Source organism: Salvelinus alpinus, chromosome 6, assembly GCF_045679555.1.
Source record: "Salvelinus alpinus chromosome 6, SLU_Salpinus.1, whole genome shotgun sequence".
Lineage (NCBI taxonomy): Eukaryota > Metazoa > Chordata > Actinopteri > Salmoniformes > Salmonidae > Salvelinus > Salvelinus alpinus.
The window spans coordinates 8,947,970-8,968,993 of record NC_092091.1 but is presented as its reverse complement, the minus strand read 5'-3'; the positions used below and the strand labels follow the sequence as shown (position 1 = coordinate 8,968,993).

Sequence of the window (21,024 nt, the reverse complement as noted above, 5' to 3'; positions counted from 1 at the left end):
ATTCAACTGAAAGGTGTCTTCTGCATTTATCCCAACCCCTCTGAATCAGAGAGGTGCGGGGGGCTGCCTTAATCGACATCCACGCCATCAACGCCCAGGGAACAGTGGCTTAACTGCCTTGCTCAGGGGCAGAACAAAATATGTTTTACCTTGTCAGCTCTGGGATTCACTCCAGCAACCTTTCAGTACTGGCCCAATGCTCCTACCTGCCAGGCTACCTGCAAAAACTTGCAGTCGACTGCAATCAAAACTTCATGACCTTTGATCACATGATTTTTGTAAGTTCATGCAGTCGGACAATTTTTATTACCATAATGCAACACACTTTGAAAGGCGGTGACCATCTTCACTAAACTGATCCACTCGAACTTGCCATATACTGAAGGTAGGCGGTAGTTGACGCTTGATCGATTCCAATAAAGTTTTGTTGAAAAGACCGGAAGTGACATCACCAAACGGAACTTGCTGAATCAAAACAATGGCCGATTGGAGCTAGCTAACGTTACGTAAAAAAAAAAAAACATGAATTCTAGTTTCAACTGTAGATAAACAGGTGTGCGGTGTTTTTTAAAGACAATATCAGTGTTATGAGCAAATGATTCACTAGGTGTATTTTACGAGCAAGAAGCTAGCTGTTTGCGGCCTGCTTTGAGCGTCGCCATGAGTGATGTTGTCGAGAAGACTCTGTCTGCTCTCCCGAGCCTCCTTTCGCTAGACTCGCAGGCAGGAGCTGGGAAACTTTCCCCCTCCTCCAAATTAGGGAATCTGATCAAAGGAATCACTGAACTGACATCCAAACATGTGAGTACCGTAGCCAGCTGTCTGGCCAGTTGTCTTACACGTTATGGTCAGCATCGATGCTGACAGCAGTAACGTTAGCATAGCTAAAATTAGGTGGCTAACGTTAGCTATCTGTACCCTTTCGCTACATTTTGTGGTGTATTAGCTAGTGCCCACAGTTACATGTCTAGCCACAATTAACCACCCTGAAACCAAACTGTAATTATTTACTAGTGTCCCCAAATTCTCTTCAACGGCAAGCCTATGCCGTATGCTTGAGACTGCGAGCCTATTTGACTTTGATTTATTAGGATCCCCACATTAGCTGACGCCAGGGGCGACACCTGATACTGGGGTCTGACACAACGAAAAATACATTACAGACAAAATACTTTACCATTTATATTAAACACATTAGTGTGTGTGTCAGTTACACAAACATGTCTTTGCAGCTCTTGACCATATGACTGGACAATAATCAAGATAAGATAAAACTAGAGCCTGCATTACTTTCTTTGTGGAGTGTGGTGTCAAAAAAGCAGAGCATCTCTTTATTACAGACAAACCTCTCCCCATCTTTACAACCACTGAATCTATATGTTTTGACCATGACAGTTTACAATCTAAGGTAACACCAAGTAATTTAGTCTCCTCAACTTGTTCAACAGCCACACCATACATTACCAGATTCAGATGAGGTCTAGAATTTAGGATATGATTTGTACCAAATATAATGCTCTTAGTTTTAGAGATGTTCAGGACCAGTTTATTACTGGCCACCCATTCCAATGCAGACTGCAACTCTTTGTTAAGGGTTTCAGGGACTTAATTAGCTGTGGTTGCTTATGCGTATATGGTTGAATCATCAGCATACATGGACACACATGCTTTGTTTAATGCCAGCGGCAGGTCATTGGTTAAAATAGAAAAGAGTAGAAGACCTAGAGAGCTGCCTTGCGGTCATTATTGATTGTTAACAACAATTTTTCCACATCTCCCACACTAACTTTACAAAATTCAAACTTACAAGGCTTTTCTTTCATACTTGTTTTATTTTTATGCATGAATATGATGGCTCACTGTTAATTGTTGGCATTTTCTGCCTAAGTTTGCCCACTTTGCCAATGAAGTAATCATTCAAAATAATTGTCAACATCAAATGGTTTTGTGATGAGTAAGCCATCTGATTTGACAAAAGATAGAGTTGAATTTGTCTTTCTGCCCATAATTTCATTTAAAGTACTCAAGTTTTTTTCTATCAATCTTTGTATCATTGATCTTGGCTTCATAATACAGTTTATTCTTCTTTTTGTTGAGTTTAGTCACATAATTTCTCAATTTGCAGTAAGTCAGATGTGCAGCCAGACTTATTAGCCACTCCTTTTGTACCATCTCTTTCAACCATTCAGTTTTTCAATTCCTCATCAATCCACGGAGCCTCAACAGTTCTAACAGTCAATAATGGGAAGAAGCAATTTCATAAATTAATCAAGTGCTGCATCTGGATGCTCCTCATTAATCACATCAGACCAACAAATATTTTTAACATCATCCACATAAGAGTCACAGCAAAATATTTTGTGTGATCTCTTATACACTATTTTAGGCCCAGCTTTTGGAACTTTGGCTTTCCTGGATATAGCCACTATATTGTGATCACTGCATCCAATGGGTACCGATACAGCTTTAGAACAAAGTTCAACAGTATTAGTAAAAATGTGGACCATCTTGTTCCTGTAGTGTTTGTAAACACCCTGGTAGGTTGATTAATAACCTGAACCAGATTACAGGCACTGGTTACAGTGAGAATCTTCCTCTTGATGAAAACCAGTCAATATTCAGGTCCCCAAGAAAGTAGACCTCTCTGTTTACATCACATACACTGTCAAGCATTTCACACATTATTTAGATACTGACTGTTAGCACTTGGTGGCCTATGGCAACACCCCAAAAGAAAAGGCTTTAGATGTGTCAAGTGAACCACAATACTTCAATAACACTTGACATAAGATCTTCTCTAAGCATTACAGGGATATGGCTCTAAATATATACAGTAACACCTCCACCATAAGCATTTCTGTCTCTTCTATAGATGTTATATCCCTGTATTGCTACTGCTGTATCATCAAATTAATTATCTGTGAGTCTCAGAAATGGCTAATATATGAATGTTATTTGATGTTAACAAGTTATTGGTTTCATGAACCTTATTTCTAAGGCTACATATATTAATATGGGCTGTTTTCAGCCCTTTCCTGGTTAGCTTATCAGAGATAGACATTGATATGGAAAAGAGCAAAACGAAGACCAGAGCCTATGCAGGCCCCACTACACCTGCAGCCCCCACTACACCTGCAGCCCCCACTACACCTGCAGCCCCCACTACACCTGCAGGCCCCCACTACACCTGCAGGCCCCCACTACACCTGCAGGCCCCCACTACACCTGCAGACCCCCACTACACCTGCAGGCCCCCACTACACCTGCAGGCCCCCACTACACCTGCAGGCCCCCACTACACCTGCAGGCCCCCACTACACCTGCAGGCCCCCACTACACCTGCAGGCCCCCACTACACCTGCAGGCCCCCACTACACCTGCAGGCCCCCACTACACCTGCAGGCCCCCACTACACCTGCAGGCCCCCACTACACCTGCAGGCCCCACTACACCTGCAGGCCCCCACTACACCTGCAGGCCCCCACTACACCTGCAGGGCCCCACTACACCTGCAGGCCCCACTACACCTGGGCCTCACTCTATACAAACATCCCCGTTGTCTTTATTTCCAGGAGGAGGAAAAGCTTATTAAAAAGGAACTGGCGTCTATCAAGGAGCAGGTAGCATCTCCCAACACCACCATGGTAAGTCTCACTTCCGCTTCCCATCAGAGAGCAACACAGAGAGAGGCATTGCAATGTGTCTGTAAAAAAAAAAAAAATCGAATCACTCTGACACTCTGTTTGTCTTTGTCGACAAAGACATGAATCTGTCATCACTGAGGCAGATTTATAGATCTGTTTACTCGTATTATATGTGGAGTGTGTTACTAGTACCCTGGTAACGGCTTTCTTAATGATTGCACCAGAGGGGAACCAAAACACTGTATTGAATTGAATATTTGGACATTCTTCTCAGTGAAATGGTTGCCACGTGAAGTAATGTTGATGTATAATAATGTAATTTCAGCGTCAGATGAAGGAAATAATGGTGAGAGCCATCTACTGTGAGATGCTGGGTTACCAGGCGTCCTTCAGTTACATTCACGCCATCAAGCTGGCCCAGCAGGGCAGCGTCCTGGAGAAGAGAGTGGGTACGTTCCATACACATACATATTCATAGGAGGGGTACGTCCCATACACATACATATTCATAGGATGGGTACGTCCCATAGACATACAGTACCAGTCAAAAGTTTGGACACGCCTACTCATTCAAGGGATTTTCTTTATTTTTACTATTTAGTGAAGTGAAGACATCAAAACTATGAATTAACACATATGGAATCATGTAGTAACCAAAAAAGTGTTAAACAAATCAAAATATATTTTATATTTAAGATTCTTCAAAGTAGCCACCCTTTGCCTTGATAACAGCTTTGCACACTCTTGGCATTCTCTCTCCCTTCACCTTGAAAGCTTTTCCAAAAGTCTTGAAGGAGTTCCCACATGCTGAGCACGTGTTGGCTGCTTTTCCTTTTCTCTGCGTTCAAATTCTTCCAAAACCATCTCAATTGGGTTGAGGTCGGGTGATTGTGGACACCAGGTCATCTGATGCAGCACTCCATCACTCTCCTTCTTGGTCAAATAGCCCTTACACAGCCTGGAGATGTGTTGGATCATTGACCTGTTGAAAAACAAATGATAGTCCCACTATGCGCAAACCAGATGGGGTGGTGTATCGCTGCAGAATGCTGTGGTAACCATGCTGGTTAAGTGTACCTTGAATGCTAAATAAATCACTGACAGTGTCACCAGCAAAGCACCCCCACGCCATCACAACTCCTCCTCCATGCTTCACGGTGGGAACCACACATGCCGAGATCATTCGTTCACCTACTCTGCGTCTCACAAAGACATGGCGGTTGGAACCAAAAATCTTCAATTTGGACTCATCAAACCAAAGGACAGATTTCCACCGGTCTAATGTCCATCCAGTTTTCTTCTTCTTATTGGTGTACTTTAGTAGTGGTTTCTTTGCAGCAATTCGAACATGAAGGCCTGATTCACGCAGTCTCCTCTGAACAGTTGATGTTGAGATGTGTCTGTTACTTGAACTCTGTGAAAGCATTTATTTGGGCTCAATTTCTGAGGCTGGTAACTCTAATAAACGTATCCTCTGCAGCAGAGGTAACTCTGGTCTTCCTTTCCTGTGGCGGTTCTCATGAGAGCCAGTTTCATCATAGCGCTTGATGGTTTTTGCGACTGCACTTGAAGAAACGTTCAAAGTTCTTGAAATGTTCCGTGTTGACTGACCTTCATGTCTTAAAGTAATGATGGACTGTCGTTTCTCTTTGCTTATTTGAGCTGTTCTTGCCATAATATGGACTTGGTCGTTTACCAAATAGGGCTATCTTCTGTATACCACCCCAACCTTGTCACCACACAACTGATTGGCTCAAACACATTAAGAAGGAAAGAAATTCCACAAATTAACTTTGGAAATGGCACACCTGTTAATTGAAATGCATTCCAGGTGATTACCTCATGAAGCTGGTTGAGAGAATGCCAAGATTGTGCAAATCTGTCATTTAAGGCAAAGGGTGGCTACTTTGAAGAATCTCAAGTCTAAAATATATTTTGATTTGTTTAACTTTTTTTGGTTACTACATGAGTCCATATGTGTTATTTCATAGTTTTGATGTCTTCACTATTATTCTACAATGTAGAAAATAGTAAAAATAAAGAAAAACCCTTGAATGAGTAGGTGTGTCCAAACTTTTGACTGGTACTGTACCATCATAGGATGGGTATGTTCCATAGACGTACATATTCATAGGATTTTATGTGTTCATATGATATTTATATAAATAATCGCTATGTTATATTCTCCTGGAATGACTTACTATACTATTTTATCATTTTGATTTGGTAACGATTCAGAAAGCCTAGCTTTACTGTAACACATTTCATTAAAATTCAAACTATTGATTTTTTTTTTATGTGTCCAATAGTTCTGTTGATTTAATCTGTGTCTCCAGGTTACCTTGCTGTATCCTTGTTCCTTAATGAAACTGATGAGTTTCTGCTACTCCTGGTGAACACAGTCTTAAAGGTGCATTTTCAACCCTGATTTGTTGTCCTTGTGGTTTCCACATGCAGTAGTTGAATGAATATTGCAAGACGTTGATGTTGTTGTTGTTTTATAGACTTGGTGTTGTTGTTTTGACAGGATCTGCAGAGTACCAACCTGATCGAGGTGTGCATGGCTCTAACTGTCGTCAGTCAGATGTTTCCCAAAGATATGATACCTGCCATCCTACCGGTGGTGGAGGAGAAACTCACACATCCAAAGTAAGGACTTTAATATTACATATGGATCCTTATACTTTGCTCAGTCTCACTTTATGGGCAAATGTGACTTAAAGTGCAGTGAGTGAGTCATTAGTTTGGTGTGTGTGATCTCTGTGGGCATAGAACCCACAACATTGCTGTTGATTGTGTTATGACAACTCTCCGATTTGGGGCCCTTTACTCATTTTCAGAAACCTTTTTCTTGGAATGCTGAAACTTAATGTCCTCAGAGAGGCAATACATCTTGCATCTTGCATCAGTCATAAAACATATCACATCTAAAAATGTAAAATAAATAAGCACAATATATTTACAATCAAATAGGCGGTAGGGTAAGTGCAGTTTCATAGTGTTAAGAGCAATTAGAACCAACTTTTATCTGTCCACAGGGAGATCATCCGGAGGAAAGCAGTCCTGGCTCTGTACAAGTTCTACCTGATCGCACCGAACCAGGTGCAGCACATCCACAGCAAGTTTAGGAAGGCCCTGTGTGACAAAGACCCCGGAGTCATGACAGCCTCTCTACACATCTACCTACAGCTCATCAAGGTACTTCCTGTCATAATTGCATCATTTCTTCATCCATATCACTGGGGAAAAAAGACTTGAGATAACTAGGCTCCCGAGTGGCGCAGCGGTCTAAGGCACTGCATCTCAGTGCAAGAGGTCGTCACTACAGTCCCTGGTTCGAATCCAGGCTGTATCACATCTGGCTGTGATTGGGAGAAAGTACAAACATTTTGTTTTATAGTTGTGCCACGTAAGTACAGACTATACTAGCCAATGTGGTGTCCTATAAGACTATAAGCAACTTGCTGTTTCCCCAATATCTCCAGGAGAGCCCAGAGAGTTATAAGGATCTGACCGGGAGCATGGTAACCATCCTGAGGCAGGTGGTAGGAGGTAAACTCCCCCTGGACTTCAACTACCACAGTGTTCCTGCTCCCTGGCTTCAGATACAGCTGCTCAGAATACTGGCCTACCTGGGGAAGGAAGACCAGGGGTACAGTAATATATCATATCATTCTATATATGTTTCTGTCCACCCCCCCCTGACCCCCTCACATTCTGGTGTCACCTGATTGAGTACAACTCTGGGCCTGTTAGTCCTGGAATAAGAAGCACTTTCTATGGAGATTGTCCATGAAGCCTTTTAGTTCAGCTGTTATCTGGGAGACTGGCCCTATAATCGTTGTCTATTTAGGTGAGAGTTTGTTGTAGTCTCAGAAGGGCAACTCTGTTTTCTAACTAAGATGTTCCTCTGGGTTTTACAGCACTAGTGAGGTGATGTATGATGTACTGGAGGAGTCGTTAAGAAGAGCAGAGATGAATCACAACATTACTTACGGTATGTTCATGCGTGTACCTCACAAGGTGTCCTCTACGAGACTTGTCAGAACACATCTGCCCTGCATGCACAGACATTGTTGCACCCCCCCCCCCATGCTTTTGGTTTAACTTTCTTGTTATTTTTCAGCCATTTTATTTGAGTGTGTGAAGACCATCTATACAGTTCATCCTAAGTCACAACTGTTGGAGAAAGCAGCGGAATGCATCGGGAACTTTGTCCTATCGCCTAAGATCAACCTCAAATATCTGGGTAAGATCCCTCCATGTTCAGTGTGGTCAGAAGTTGGGCCTAATTCCTTTTTTACATGATGTTAATAGTGATCATAGGACATCATTAAAACCAGTTTACAAACCACAACTGTTTTTGTACTTCAGTTGTATTGACGTAATTGAAAGAACTTGCCTGCTGGACACTCCTATAGTGAGTAATACGTGTGTGTGTGTGATCTCAGGTCTGAAGGCTCTAACGTACGTGGTGCAGCAGGATGCTAACCTGGCCCTGCCGCACCAGATGACCATCATAGAGTGTCTGGACCACTCTGACGTCATCATTAAGCGCGAGGTGAGTCATCATAGTGTCTGGACCACTCTGACATCATCATTAAGCGCGAAGTCAGTCGTCATAGTGTCTGGACCACTCTGACATCATCATTAAGCGCGAGGTCAGTCGTCATAGTGTATGGACCACTCTGACATCATCATTTAAGCGCGAGGTCAGTCATAGTGTCTGGACCACTCTGACATCATCATTATGCATGAGGTCAGTCATCCTAGTGTCTGGACCACTCTGACATCATCATTAAGCATGAGGTGAGTGAGGCAGGAGATACCATGGTGTGGCAGGGCTTTGGCATTTACTGTACTCATAGGTGGGGTTGCAAAATTCTTCTTGGTGTTTTTCCCAAAGTTCCCAGGTTTTCAATACCTCAGTTGGAGGATTCCCGGAATAAGTAGTGAGTGAACTTGGAATCCCTCTACTGGGATTTATGGGGGAAAAAACTGGGGACTTTGGGAACGTTTCCAGAATTTGACAACCCTTCTTGACGTGTCAATCAATATGCCCCCCCTTCCCCTCCTCTCCCCAACAGACACTGGAGTTACTCTTCCGTATCACCAATGCCCAGAACGTTACAGTGATCGTCGAGAAGATGCTTGAGTTTCTCAGGCTGACCTGTGACGACTACAGCACTATAGACCTCGTGGGGAAAGTAGCAGAACTAGCTGAAAAATATCCTTTCATTATTAAGTCTTGACCATGGGAGCTGTGGACATTATGCTATGGAAATGGGTTTACTTAGGACTAGCTAGTAGCTACAATCAAATGCGTTCATGATATTTCTGTTGGTTTCTCTCTGCTGATTGCAGGCCTGACTAACAAGTGTATCAGTGAGATCTGGAGAAACCCAGAACTGCTGGACCTGAGACTATGATGATTATGGGACAGACAGTTTTGTATCTGTTCTTTTTTTGGTAATTTTACCGCCTTTTTCTCCCCAATTTCATGATATCCAATTGCGATCCAATTACGATCTTGTTTCATCGCTGCAACTCCCCAACGGGCACGGGAGAGACGAAGGTCGAGTCATGCGTCATCCGAAACATAACCCTCAAGCTGCGCTTCTTAACACCCGCTCACTTAACCCGGAAGCCAGCCTCACCAATTTGTTAGAGGGAACACCGTTCAACTGACGATCGAAGTCAGCTTGCAGGCGCCCGGCCCGCCACAAGGAGTCGCTAGAGCGCGAAGAGCCAAGTAAAGCCCCCTTGGCCAAACCCTCCTCTAACCCGGATGACGCTGGGCCAATTGTGCACCGCCCTATGGGACTCCCGGTCACGGCCGGTTGTGACACAGCCTGGGATTGAACCCCAGGCTGTAGTGACATCTCAAGTACTGCGCCACTCGGGAGACCAGGTTGTATCTGTTCTGTTGTTGCTCTTTCATTCATGGCACCAATCCCAATGGTCTGTTGTTCCTATAAACACTCTACGTATGCCCCAGACCATGTCTGGTTCATCCAGACTATGAACTCTGTGTTCTCTCTGGGGGGAGACGTGATGCAGCCTGACATCCCTAACAACTTCCTTAGACTACTGGCTGAAGGTATGTAAACCAATGAACACGCTGGACCTTCCTTAGACTACTGGCTGAAGGTATGTTAACCAATGAACACGCTGAACATTCCTTAGACTACTGGCTGAAGGTATGTAAACCAATGAACACGCTGGACCTTCCTTAGACTACTGGCTGAAGGTATGTTAACCAATGAACACGCTGAACATTCCTTAGACTACTGGCTGAAGGTATGTAAACCAATGAACACGCTGAACCTGGTGCGTTATGTTTTCAGATGATACTAGTGATTGACATTAATTCCATTTATGTCAGGTTGGGGTCAAGTCCATTTCAATTCAGGAGGCAAACTGACATTTACGTTTTTCACATAAAAACATTTAGGGAAATTAGAATTCAAATGTGACTTTACTTCCCAAATGGACTTAATTGAATGTAATTGACCCCATCCATGGTTTACATGCAGTAATTGATTCCAGGTGTTAATGCCTGCCTCTGCTGCTCCAGGTGTTGATAATGTGGAGGACAAGCAGCTGAGGATATTTGCTGTGGACTCCTATGTGTCCTTGCTACAGGGGGAGACGGCCAAGCTGCCCCAACGCTTCCTACAGGTCATCAGCTGGGTCAGTACACTGTTCTGGATACTGCTACAGTGATTTAACTATGCTTCCAGTTTCAATGGAAGCCATTTTTATTTAGATTGTTTCTTAAATGAAGCAGGGATGTGATTTATTCCTGATGAATAATTAATTCCTACTTTCTCATATCAACATTCAAATAGACTAACTCCAAACCAAAGAAATCTAACTTCCTGATCACCTCTGTGATTTTCCTTGATCCCTTCTTCTTCCACCTACTGTAGGTGCTGGGTGAGTATTCCTACCTGAGAGAGGAGGACTTAGACCCAGGCAGCGTGATGAGACTGCTGGCCAGACTACTGGACCAGAGACACACCTCCACTGAGACCAGGAGCTGGGTACTGGGGGCCATGACCAAGCTGTGCTCCAGCCCAGTGTCTGTGGCCCTGGCCAGGGATGTGTGTGAAAGGTACTTGTCTTCCCTGTGTCCCACAGTCTGTTTGGGCTAACATTCCACTCGGTGTCACGTTTTTGATTTTAGTCATTTAGCAGACGCTCTTATCCAGAGCGACTTACAGGAGCAATTACGGTCACGTGCCTTGCTCAAGGGCACATCGGCATGTTTTTTTTTTTACCTTGTCGGCTCAGGGAATTGAACCAGCGACCTTTCGGTTACTGGCCCAACGCTCTAATTGCTAGGCTACCTGCCACCCCTTATATTACACAGAGTAGGAGTGGGATGTTAGCACAAACCCGGGCTGAATTTCAGGCTAATTTCCTACGCTCACACTTCTCATTAGCTGGTTTTGCTAGTAGTGGGTCTTCTGAAGATGTTTTCTTCTTGCAATGAATGTGATAGGTATGTTTATTTTAAATTTTTTACCTGCTTTATAGGAATGTACTGACTAAGTCACTTTGTAATTTGATGTAAATGCAGGTACTCTGGGTCTCTGAATACGGTGCTCCGGCAGAGGGCCCAGGAACTGATGATCCTTAGCCAGGATACAAAGCTCCGAGCCCGGGTACTGCCAGCCGAGGGCAAGCTAGAAACCCTGGAGGTACACCGCCATCTATCGGCAAAACTTGCACTGCTACCCCACGGAACGTCATTGGCTCTATAAAATAAATATTTATATTTTTTATTTCAACTTTATTCAACCAGGAAGTCTCTCTGGCCAAGAGCAGACATCCCAAAATATTGAACTACTTAATATTTGCAGTTGATCTAATCATTTCCTGTCTGAGTTGGCTGTGGTGTTTCATTCCTCAGGTAGACTCGTCCCTGTCCTTCCTGGATGGCTATGTGTCTGAGGCGTTGGCTGCTGGGGCAGCTCCGTACAAATCTCCTCATCAGAGGCAGGAGGACCTGGTCCAGGAGAAAGGTAACAAGTTGACGTCCTCCACTTTGTTGTTTTACTAGAAAAGTATTTCTAATTATTTAAATTTTTTATAATTACTTCCTGTGATCACATGTTGGTAAAATAACTGACTGGCTGGCTGACTGACTGTGGCTGACTGGCTGACTGACTGTGGCTGACTGACTGTGACTGGCCTGTGTCCCATACCAACACACTGACTGTGGCTGACTGACTGTGACTGGCTGACTGACTGTGACTGGCCTGTGTTCCATACCAACACACTGACTGTGACTGACTGGCTGGCTGACTGACTGTGACTGGCCTGTGTCCCATACCAACACACTGACTGTGACTGACTGGCTGGCTGACTGACTGTGACTGGCCTGTGTCCCATACCAACACACTGACTGTGACTGACTGGCTGGCTGACTGACTGTGACTGGCCTGTGTCCCATACCAACACACTGACTGTGACTGACTGGCTGGCTGACTGACTGTGACTGGCCTGTGTCCCATACCAACACACTGACTGTGACTGACTGGCTGGCTGACTGACTGTGACTGGCCTGTGTCCCATACCAACACACTGACTGTGACTGACTGGCTGGCTGACTGACTGTGACTGGCCTGTGTCCCATACCAACACACTGACTGTGACTGACTGGCTGGCTGACTGACTGTGACTGGCCTGTGTCCCATACCAACACACTGACTGTCTACGCCACTTCCTTGGACCTCCGTGTAGTCTTGTTTTCGCTTTCTCATTTGCCTAGTTGACACACACTACCTTTTCATTAAGGTCTATGTATGTTTGACTGTGGCTGGCTGACTGTGGCTGACTGACTGTGGCTGACTGACTGTGGCTGGCTGACTGTGGCTGGCTGACTGACTGTGGCTGGCTGACTAAGTCGCTTTGGAAAAAGTGTCTGCTAAATGGAGTGTGTTATGTTTCGTTTTTTGACACAAAAGACATTTCACTACCCAGACATGTCAAATCCAGTCCATTTAACCCTCTACATATTCAATGTTATTGTCTGTTTTTAATATGGCTGCTGGTAACATGGCTGCTGGTAACATTGGCTGCTGTATGACAAATGACTTCTCTTGGGGATAAATAAAGTGTCGTCCCATCTCTTTCTCAGCTCTGAGCCTGGAGCCCTATGGTCTGTCCCTGCCGGTCAGTCTGTCGTCCTGCAGCATCACAGACAGACTGACAGACAGACGGTCTCCTACTCTGCTCTCTATGAGCTCAGGCCTGTCTGGAATTAGCACTGAGCTATCTCACCAAGAAGGGTATGTTCTCATCACTCTCACCGTGTCCACTAATGATGATGAAATAAGACAATTGAATTTGGCTTCAACTATGCAAAGAAAAGACAAGTATCTATGGTTGTCAGTGTGTATATATATATATATATATATATATATATATAGTCCGTCTGAGCTATATATATATATATATATATATATATATATATATATAGCTCAGACGGACTAACTCACCACTGGTACTTTGGGGTTTTGGGTTATATTAGTAGTCCATGTTATTTCAACCAAGAAGTATCATATATCAAATCAAGTTTATTTTATATAGCCCTTCGTACATCAGCTAATATCTCGAAGTGCTGTACAGAAACCCAGCCTAAAACCCCAAACAGCAAGCAATGCAGGTGTAGAAGCACGGTGGCTAGGAAAAACTCCCTGTGTCTACAATATACACTGAGTCTACAAAATATTAGGAACACTTTTCTAATATCGAGTTGCACCTCCTCCTTTTGCCCTCTGAACAGCCTCAATTAGTCAGGACATGGACTCTACAAGGTGTTGAAAGCATTCCACAGGGATGCTGGCCCATGTTGACTCCAGTGCTTCCCACAGTTGTGTCCAGTTGGCTGGATGCCCTTTAGGTGGTGGACCATTCTTGATACACACGGGAAAACTGTTGAGTGTGAAAAACCCAGCAGCGTTGCAGTTCTTGACTATAGAATATTGATGATTTGTTAATGTAGTAAAAAAAAAGCTTCCTCTGTTTCCTTGCCTCAGGCTGCACACCCTCTTCTCTCATCAAGTGATCATATTCTCACCCATCAGACTATTCTCAATTTAATCTTGTATGTAAAATTAGTTCCGAAATGTTGTCTGTATGCACTTGAAAGCGAATGGAGGCCACGCTCTTTCCCGACGGTCCGTTTTGTAGGCTACTTGGGTTTTATAGCGGAGCATGTGCTTAATATGAGCAGCTGAGAAATAAATAGAATAAAACCCTTATTTCACTCCACGACCCAACCCCTTTTTGAGGAGGATGCTCTCTCTGACGAGGCATGCTCAACCGTTTTATCTCACTAAACTGTTGACAGCCCGTCTGCGCGCTCTAGAAAGGAATGAAGGAGAGAGAGGAGGAGGAGATTGAAACGAACGGTGGTGAGGTATTCTGTAGCTAAAAGGTAATGTGTCACCCTATTAATTATAAAAACAATTCATTTTATTAGGCGAGTCAACATCAAATACAGAAATTCGCTTTAATTGTTGGCTAACTCGGTAAGCCGCCCTGCACAATCAAAGAACCAACAGCATCGCTTCGGCCTATACGTTCTACAATGTGTTTAATGTTGGAGTATAGGCTAAACCAATTAAGTACCAAAGACATCTTGAATCAGTTTTGTGTAATATGCGCTAGGCTATTTATTGTATAACGGCACAATCATAATATTTGGGCTCAGGCTCATAAGCCCAATGCATCAGCTCTCATATGGTTGTTTTGAATCAATCATCACCTTTAGAAAGCGCTGTCCATGTCGTTGTTGGGCTTTGAAACAACATCCACAACAACCATGTTTTTACACTGTTTCAACATGCTGTTGAACTTCATTCTTCAAATTGATCATCACAGTGAGGTGAGTGGGGGGGGGGGGGAAGTATGATAGGCCTACTGTTTTAATGATAAGTTTTAGATGTGATTTTCGATTGATGTCAGAGTGGTTAGAGGGAAAGTAGAGCCCTGAGTACCAGGCCATTATGACCTGATGGGGGGACAGTGGTGCCCTGAGTACCAGGCCATTAGGACCTGATGGAGGGACAGTGGAGCCCTGAGTACCAGGCCATTAGGACCTGATGGAGGGACAGTGGAGCCCTGAGTACCAGGCCATTAGGACCTGATGGAGGGACAGTGGAGCCCTGAGTACCAGGCCATTAGGGCCTGATGGATGGACAGTAGAGCCCTGAGTACCAGGCCATCAGGGCCTGATGGATGGACAGTAGAGCCCTGAGTACCAGGCCATTAGGGCCTGATGGATGGACAATAGAGCCCTGAGTACCAGGCCATTAGGACCTGATGGAGGGACAGTGGAGCCCTGAGTACCAGGCCATTAGGACCTGATGGAGGGACAGTAGAGCCCTGAGTACCAGGGGTAGACCTAATGGTAGTTAGCAAGTTGGGTACTACCAAAGCATGATGCACCAGAGTGCATAAGAGGAGATTACAATGACTCTGCGGTCATGTGTAATTTTACTGCGGTCATGATACATGACTGCCGGTTTGGTGGTAATAGTCACCGCAACAGCCCTAGACTCAGTGTATAATGAGAACAGTATTGGTCCAAGAACAGAGCCTTGAGGAACATTGACATTTACCGTAGATTGTCAGAGGAATTTAAACCAGACTGATGACATGTTCTTTGATATAATCTTGTAGAAGACCCAGGTTAGTATCCCAATGTTATTTCAGCTCTACCACTCTGAAGTTGGACGGGGTGAAGAGGGTGTGGGGGAAGGACGGGTACCTGGCCCAGCAGCAGAGTGCAGGAGAGACCCCAACCCCCCTAGTGGAGCTGCCCAGTCCCCTGCTGTCCCCTCAGAGCCCACCCTCCCAGACACAGAAACCCTCCTCTGAGCCTGACCAGGAGAAACGGCAGCTGGCCTCGTCGCTCTTTGTTGGCCTGGGGTCCCACAACTCTGTGTGTCTGGTGAGATTACCTTCTACTGTTTGATTGTTCATTAAGCATTGCCAATCAGCCAATCAATCAAATGTATTTAAGGCTTTATTTAAACCCTTTTACATCAATAGTTGTCAAAGTGCTTTACAGTAACCCGGCCTAGACTTTAAAGCAGAAACATACAGGTGCTTTAGCTATCAGCTCACGCCTGAGTACTGTTTTATTTTTATTTTATTTTATTTAACCTTTATTTAACTCGGTAAGTCAGTTAAGAACAAATTCTTATTTGTTGCCAGAGTACTTTTAGACATTAGCTGAGTGCTGTCAGACATTAGCTGAGTGCTGTCAGACATTAGCTGAGTGCTGTCAGACATTAGCTGAGTGCTGTCAGACATTAGCTGAGTGCTGTCAGACATTAGCTGAGTGCTGTCAGACATTAGCTGAGTGCTGTTAGATATCAGCTGGTACTGTTAAATATCGGCTGGTACTCTCCCCAACAGATGGGCCGAGCCGAGCCGGCGCCCCGACACTTCAGAAGGAAACCCAGAGAGGAGTCATCAGGCGCCAGCGAAGGCTCCTCTGACTCCTCCCACTCGTCTCGCAGCGCTGCCGTTGACAACCTTCTGCTTAGCAACCTACTGGACTCGACCACTGTGGCCTCAGAGGGGGGTGCTGCTACCACCACCGCACCTCAACAGACCTCCCAGAGAACGCTGGACCATACCACTAGCAACGGTAGCCCCCATGTAGAGGAGACGGAGCAGAGAGTAGAGGCAGGAGGACCTCTCTCTCTGATCAGGGGAAATGGCATGGTGGCTGTTGTACCGCCCACATACACACAGACAGACCCACAAACACAACAAGATCTACACCCAGCTCCAGCCCTAGATATAACCAGGGACCTCCCTCTCACCTCCCACTTGCCAGCAGAGCTCTCTGGGCTGGCCCGCTCTGAGTTCACCCCCCTCTGCTCGGAGCAGGACTCCAGCCTGGCTCTGTCAGCCTGTAGAGTGTATAAAGAGGACGCCTTAGTGTTGCTGGTCTTCATTTCCAACAACACTGACTCGGCGCTCCACCAGATGGCGCTGCAGCTCACCTGCAAGGAACTGGAGGTATATTTTATCCAGACTGGCCTTAACAACAAAGTTGTTTTTCAGAAATCCTGGTTGGAAGATCCCGGAATCGAGACAGAAATACCAGAGGATCCTCCAACCGGGATTTAGAAAAACCAGGGATCTTTGTGAAAGTTTCAGGAATTTTGCAGCCCGTAAATCATGTCAAACTGATGACTCTATCATGTTGTTTTTCCCCCCTCAGATCTCCTGTATCTCAGGTAGTCCGTTAAAGGAGGTTAAGGGTCACAGTGTGTCGGTTTGTCTGCACACTGTTGTCATGAAGAGAGCCTCAGTCCAGGTGGAGCTGGCTGGGTTACTGTCCTACCAGAGACCCCTGGGCCAGCCCCAGGCAGCACAGTTCTCACTGAGCCTCTCCCTGAAACACTTCCTCAGGTAAAACTACAGCTATCTGTAACTGTCAGTACTGTCTTACAGGTTACCCTGAATCCTAACCTCTCGTGGACAGACTATGTGAACAGGAATGGTACTGTAGAGCTGTCATAATGCAACAACAAAGTGGGAAAACATTTTTGCACTCAGTCACTACTCGTTCTGGATAAGAGCGTCTGCTAAATGACTCAAATGTAACGACAGGGATGCGTGAGAACTAGCAGCATTATTTCCGGTGCTTTGGACAAATCACGATTTCTCAGGTGTTGACATCTTTTGAATTTCTGAAGCGGAGGGGACAGTTAGGTCCATAGACTTGTCCGTAACTTGTGAAGAGAGAGAGGTCGGAGCACTTTGTTCTGGTTGGTTCCGATCCTAGTTCTATCTCTCCTCTTAACACGTATGGACCCAGAACTTAATGACATGAGACTTTAGTCCTGGGTTAACTGAGATGACCTGAATACAACTCCCGCCCCTACTTCACAGGTCAACTCCCGCCCCTACTTCACAGGTCAACTCCCGCCCCTACTTCACAGGTCAACTCCCGCCCCTACTTCACAGGTCAACTCCCGCCCCTACTTCACAGGTCAACTCCCGCCCCTACTTCACAGGTCAACTCCCGCCCCTACTTCACAGGTCAACTCCCGCCCCTACTTCACAGGTCAACTCCCGCCCCTACTTCACAGGTCAACTCCCGCCCCTACTTCACAGGTCAACTCCCGACCCTACTTCACAGGTCAACTCCCGACCCTACTTCACAGGCACTATGGCAACAATTCCCATCTGACCTATCATAGGGCAAGATGGAGCTAACACCCTATTGCTTACATCCAATTCTCTCAGATCTACACCCAGTGCCTAGGGGGCTGCTGTTAGCCACTACTACTTCCTGTGTGTGCACACTGTTGACATTCTACTTCCTGTTTGTGTTTATGCAGGCCGTTGACTGTGTCCACAGGGGATTATGGGAAAATGTGGTTGTCTTTTTCTCATGACTTGAAGCAGAACCTTCGACTAGTAACAACAGAACACCAAGAACCTCTGACGGCCACACTGGACGCGCTGAAGGGCAAACTACATCTCCACGTTGTCGACATCATAGGTCAGCAGGTGGCACGCTCTCATCTTAATGCTTTAACCCAACCATTTAGAAAATCTCATGCCTCATCATAATACTGTGATTGTACATCTTACTGTCATACACTGTTGTTAATACCACTCCTCGTTAAAGGAGAAGGGACCAACGGATCAGTGGGGTGAGTATCCCAGGGAGTGTTGTTAATACCACTCCATCATGAAGTGGGTAACGGAAGTTTGATACTTTTGACCTTTTTATCCTTTTCCTTTTTAGGGTCGGAGGGCATCGTGGCGTGCCGGCTGCTCCAGGGTCAAGGTCAGGGTCAGCCATGTCTGCTTCACTGTCGTGTCCACGCTGACTCTCTGGCCGTGTGGCTGCGCTCCCCTGTCCCTGAGCTGCCTGACTCCCTCCTCTACCACTGTCAGAAAGCCCTGACGGAGACCTGAGCCGGGCCGTGTCTCATTCCAGGAAGTTGTTCCCTTCCTTCTGCTTTCGTTCACCTCACTGATCATTTTTTTTTAAAAAGTTATATGGCAGCGACTAAGGATGCGTTTAGACAGGCAGCCCAATTCTGATAAGTTCTTTTCACTAATTGGTCCAATCCAATCAGCTCTGAAGATCTGATGTGATTGGTCAAAAGACCAATTCATGGAGAGAAAAAAAGAAGAGAATTGGCCTGCCTGTCTATTTGGTTTACACCTGCCCAGTTGTTTGTCTCATCGGTGAAGGAGAGTCAACAAGGACGAAGGGGAGGAAACCACTTTATGGAATGAAGTGCAGCCCTGCGCTCACAGGCCCCAAGCACCACCACTGAGGGGCCAACTGAAGTACATAGAATCTCCTCATTGAAGCAATCACACAGAGACATACAGTGGAAAGCAGATGATGTTACGTGTCCTTGTCTTTGCAGTACAGTGTTTGCTATATATTTTTCTCAACGGTGGTTTCATATTTTTTATGCTCATGTATTTATTGCGTTTTTAACGGGAACAACTAATTGTTCTTATCGCTTCACATAGCTCTTTGTGAAAACGTGAGCCGTGAACCTCAGAAGGAACTAGTGGAAAGCGTGCTCTGTATTAGACACCCTCTGGAAATAAACAAACACTTATTAAATGAGGAGTTCAGTTGTCTCTCAGTTCTACAAGCTTTGACTTGACTTAATAAGCTTCCCTATCTGTGTGAGAAGGAAGCCCAGGAAGTCTAGAAGTCATGGGATTCTTGGCCATGTTTCCCATTTTTTCTTTTATCTGATCATTGGTCTTATTGGTCTCCTAGACTCTCCCTCCTCCCTCCTCTCTCCCTCTTCCTCCTCTCTCTTCCTCCTCTCTCCCTCTTCCTATTCTCTCTTCCTCCTCTCTCCCCCTCTTCCTCCTCTCTCCCTCTCTTCCTCCTCTCTCTTCCTCCTTTCGCTCTCTCTTCCTCCTCTCTCCCTCTCTTGTAGCTATGACACTAGTTGAGCTGCTGTTGAATGGCTCACAAAAGCTTCAGTAGGTAAGTTAATTACATGATCAATATGCAGAAAGGTATTATCAAGGCAGAAATGTTTCAGTTTAACAGTACATGTTATACTGAACTGTCATTGTCATGCATGTTACGTTCCCCAGACGCTGCATCTAATAATTAATGATCTACTAACAGTATGCATTTGATTGATTTCCAATTCACAGGCAAGAGCTGAAACCCAGGAGTCATCGATGATTATATTTTTATAACAATGCAGCATTTCAAACTTATTTATTGGATATTCTTATAGAATATATTTGGTTATCTTGTGAAATACAAGATAAAAGAGCTTTAAGTCAAAACATTTTTGCTTCATGTGTTCCCCTCAGATATCAGTTAGTTTAACGTTAATCTATTCCACTACATACGTCCTCCTCATGCTTGCTGTGCGCCATAGTCAGGGGACAACGTTCATCTGTTAGTTTTCAATGATATTCAATGTGTGTTCAGATGCAAATTATTTTTTGCCTTTTCGTTTTGTAAAAGCTTGAGTGCTAAAAGTGGATACTTTTTAAAAATGGAATTGAAGAATTGTATGTAATTTGAACGCTAACACAAAGATAACCAACCAAAAACACCTTATGCTCAGATGCCAAGGAGACATGTTCATTTTGTGCCTGTAGTACAAAGAGACCAGTGTACTTTAGTGCCTGTCTGCAGTTCTGCTTACTTTAGTTAATAAACCTGACATTTAACCGTTTTACTCATCTATTTAGGTAATCATTCATTACCTTGAACATACAACACCAGTAACCATGTGAAAAGAAGTTTAAGTTTTCAAGACTTGAGGATAAAATACTTGTATAAAGAATTGTTTGTATCATGTGCATAACTACTGTAACCATTTACTCAATAAAATAAGAATTGTGTAGAAATATCTTTGTAAAAACATTTTATGACATGGTTTTTAAAAAACTAGAAATTGTAAATGTACAATAAAATAAGTGTGCATGCTTCAGCTGTGGAAGTATTTTTATTGTAGGACTTTAAAAGTAAAAAAACACAGACTAGTGTTAAAATGTAGTCTAGTGTAGTAGTAATGTATTACAGTTGTGGGATAATAGCCTTTAAACAGGAGAAGTAGTGACTATCTCTGCGTTACCTGGTTCCATGTTTATGTTTGTGTAAAATACTACAGGTAGGCCTAATTTAATCAACCAACGATCTTGTGAAGAAAGTGATCACTTAATTTCACTGTTACTATCATTACGACGGGTTTGTGATTGCTGTCATATGCTAAAAATCACACTTCCTGATTCCCTCCAATTGGCTGGTAAAATCACACTTCCTGATTCCCTCAAAATGGGGGCTGGTAAATCACTTTTAGGAGTTCTATATGGATAGCATAGAAGT

At 44.4% G+C, this 21,024-nt stretch overlaps 1 protein-coding gene across 1 annotated transcript; it reads left to right on the top strand.

The window, feature by feature from the left end:
• Positions 1 to 455: 455 nt before the first annotated feature.
• ap4e1 (adaptor related protein complex 4 subunit epsilon 1) lies at positions 456 to 20,546 on the top strand. The gene is made up of 22 exons (XM_071405263.1): positions 456 to 801; positions 3,573 to 3,644; positions 3,970 to 4,093; positions 5,981 to 6,054; positions 6,172 to 6,293; positions 6,683 to 6,842; positions 7,130 to 7,296; positions 7,568 to 7,641; positions 7,771 to 7,893; positions 8,096 to 8,205; positions 8,732 to 8,871; positions 9,632 to 9,744; positions 10,222 to 10,337; positions 10,577 to 10,761; positions 11,230 to 11,350; positions 11,563 to 11,674; positions 12,793 to 12,943; positions 15,375 to 15,612; positions 16,083 to 16,694; positions 16,900 to 17,090; positions 18,026 to 18,189; positions 18,439 to 20,546. The coding sequence occupies exons 1-22, from the start codon at positions 661 to 663 to the stop codon at positions 18,609 to 18,611; spliced, it is 3,483 nt and encodes a 1,160-aa protein (XP_071261364.1). The 5' UTR covers positions 456 to 660; the 3' UTR covers positions 18,612 to 20,546.
• The last annotated feature ends 478 nt before the right edge of the window (positions 20,547 to 21,024 follow it).

Excerpts from the sequence above, each read along its gene's own strand:
- ap4e1 (XM_071405263.1), top strand. The coding sequence starts at position 661 with ATGAGTGATGTTGTCGAGAAGACTCTGTCTGCTCTCCCGAGCCTCCTT. Across the intron at positions 3,645-3,969 it reads CATCTCCCAACACCACCATG|CGTCAGATGAAGGAAATAAT; the intron begins GTAAGTCTCACT and ends ATGTAATTTCAG. Across the intron at positions 7,642-7,770 it reads GAATCACAACATTACTTACG|CCATTTTATTTGAGTGTGTG; the intron begins GTATGTTCATGC and ends GTTATTTTTCAG.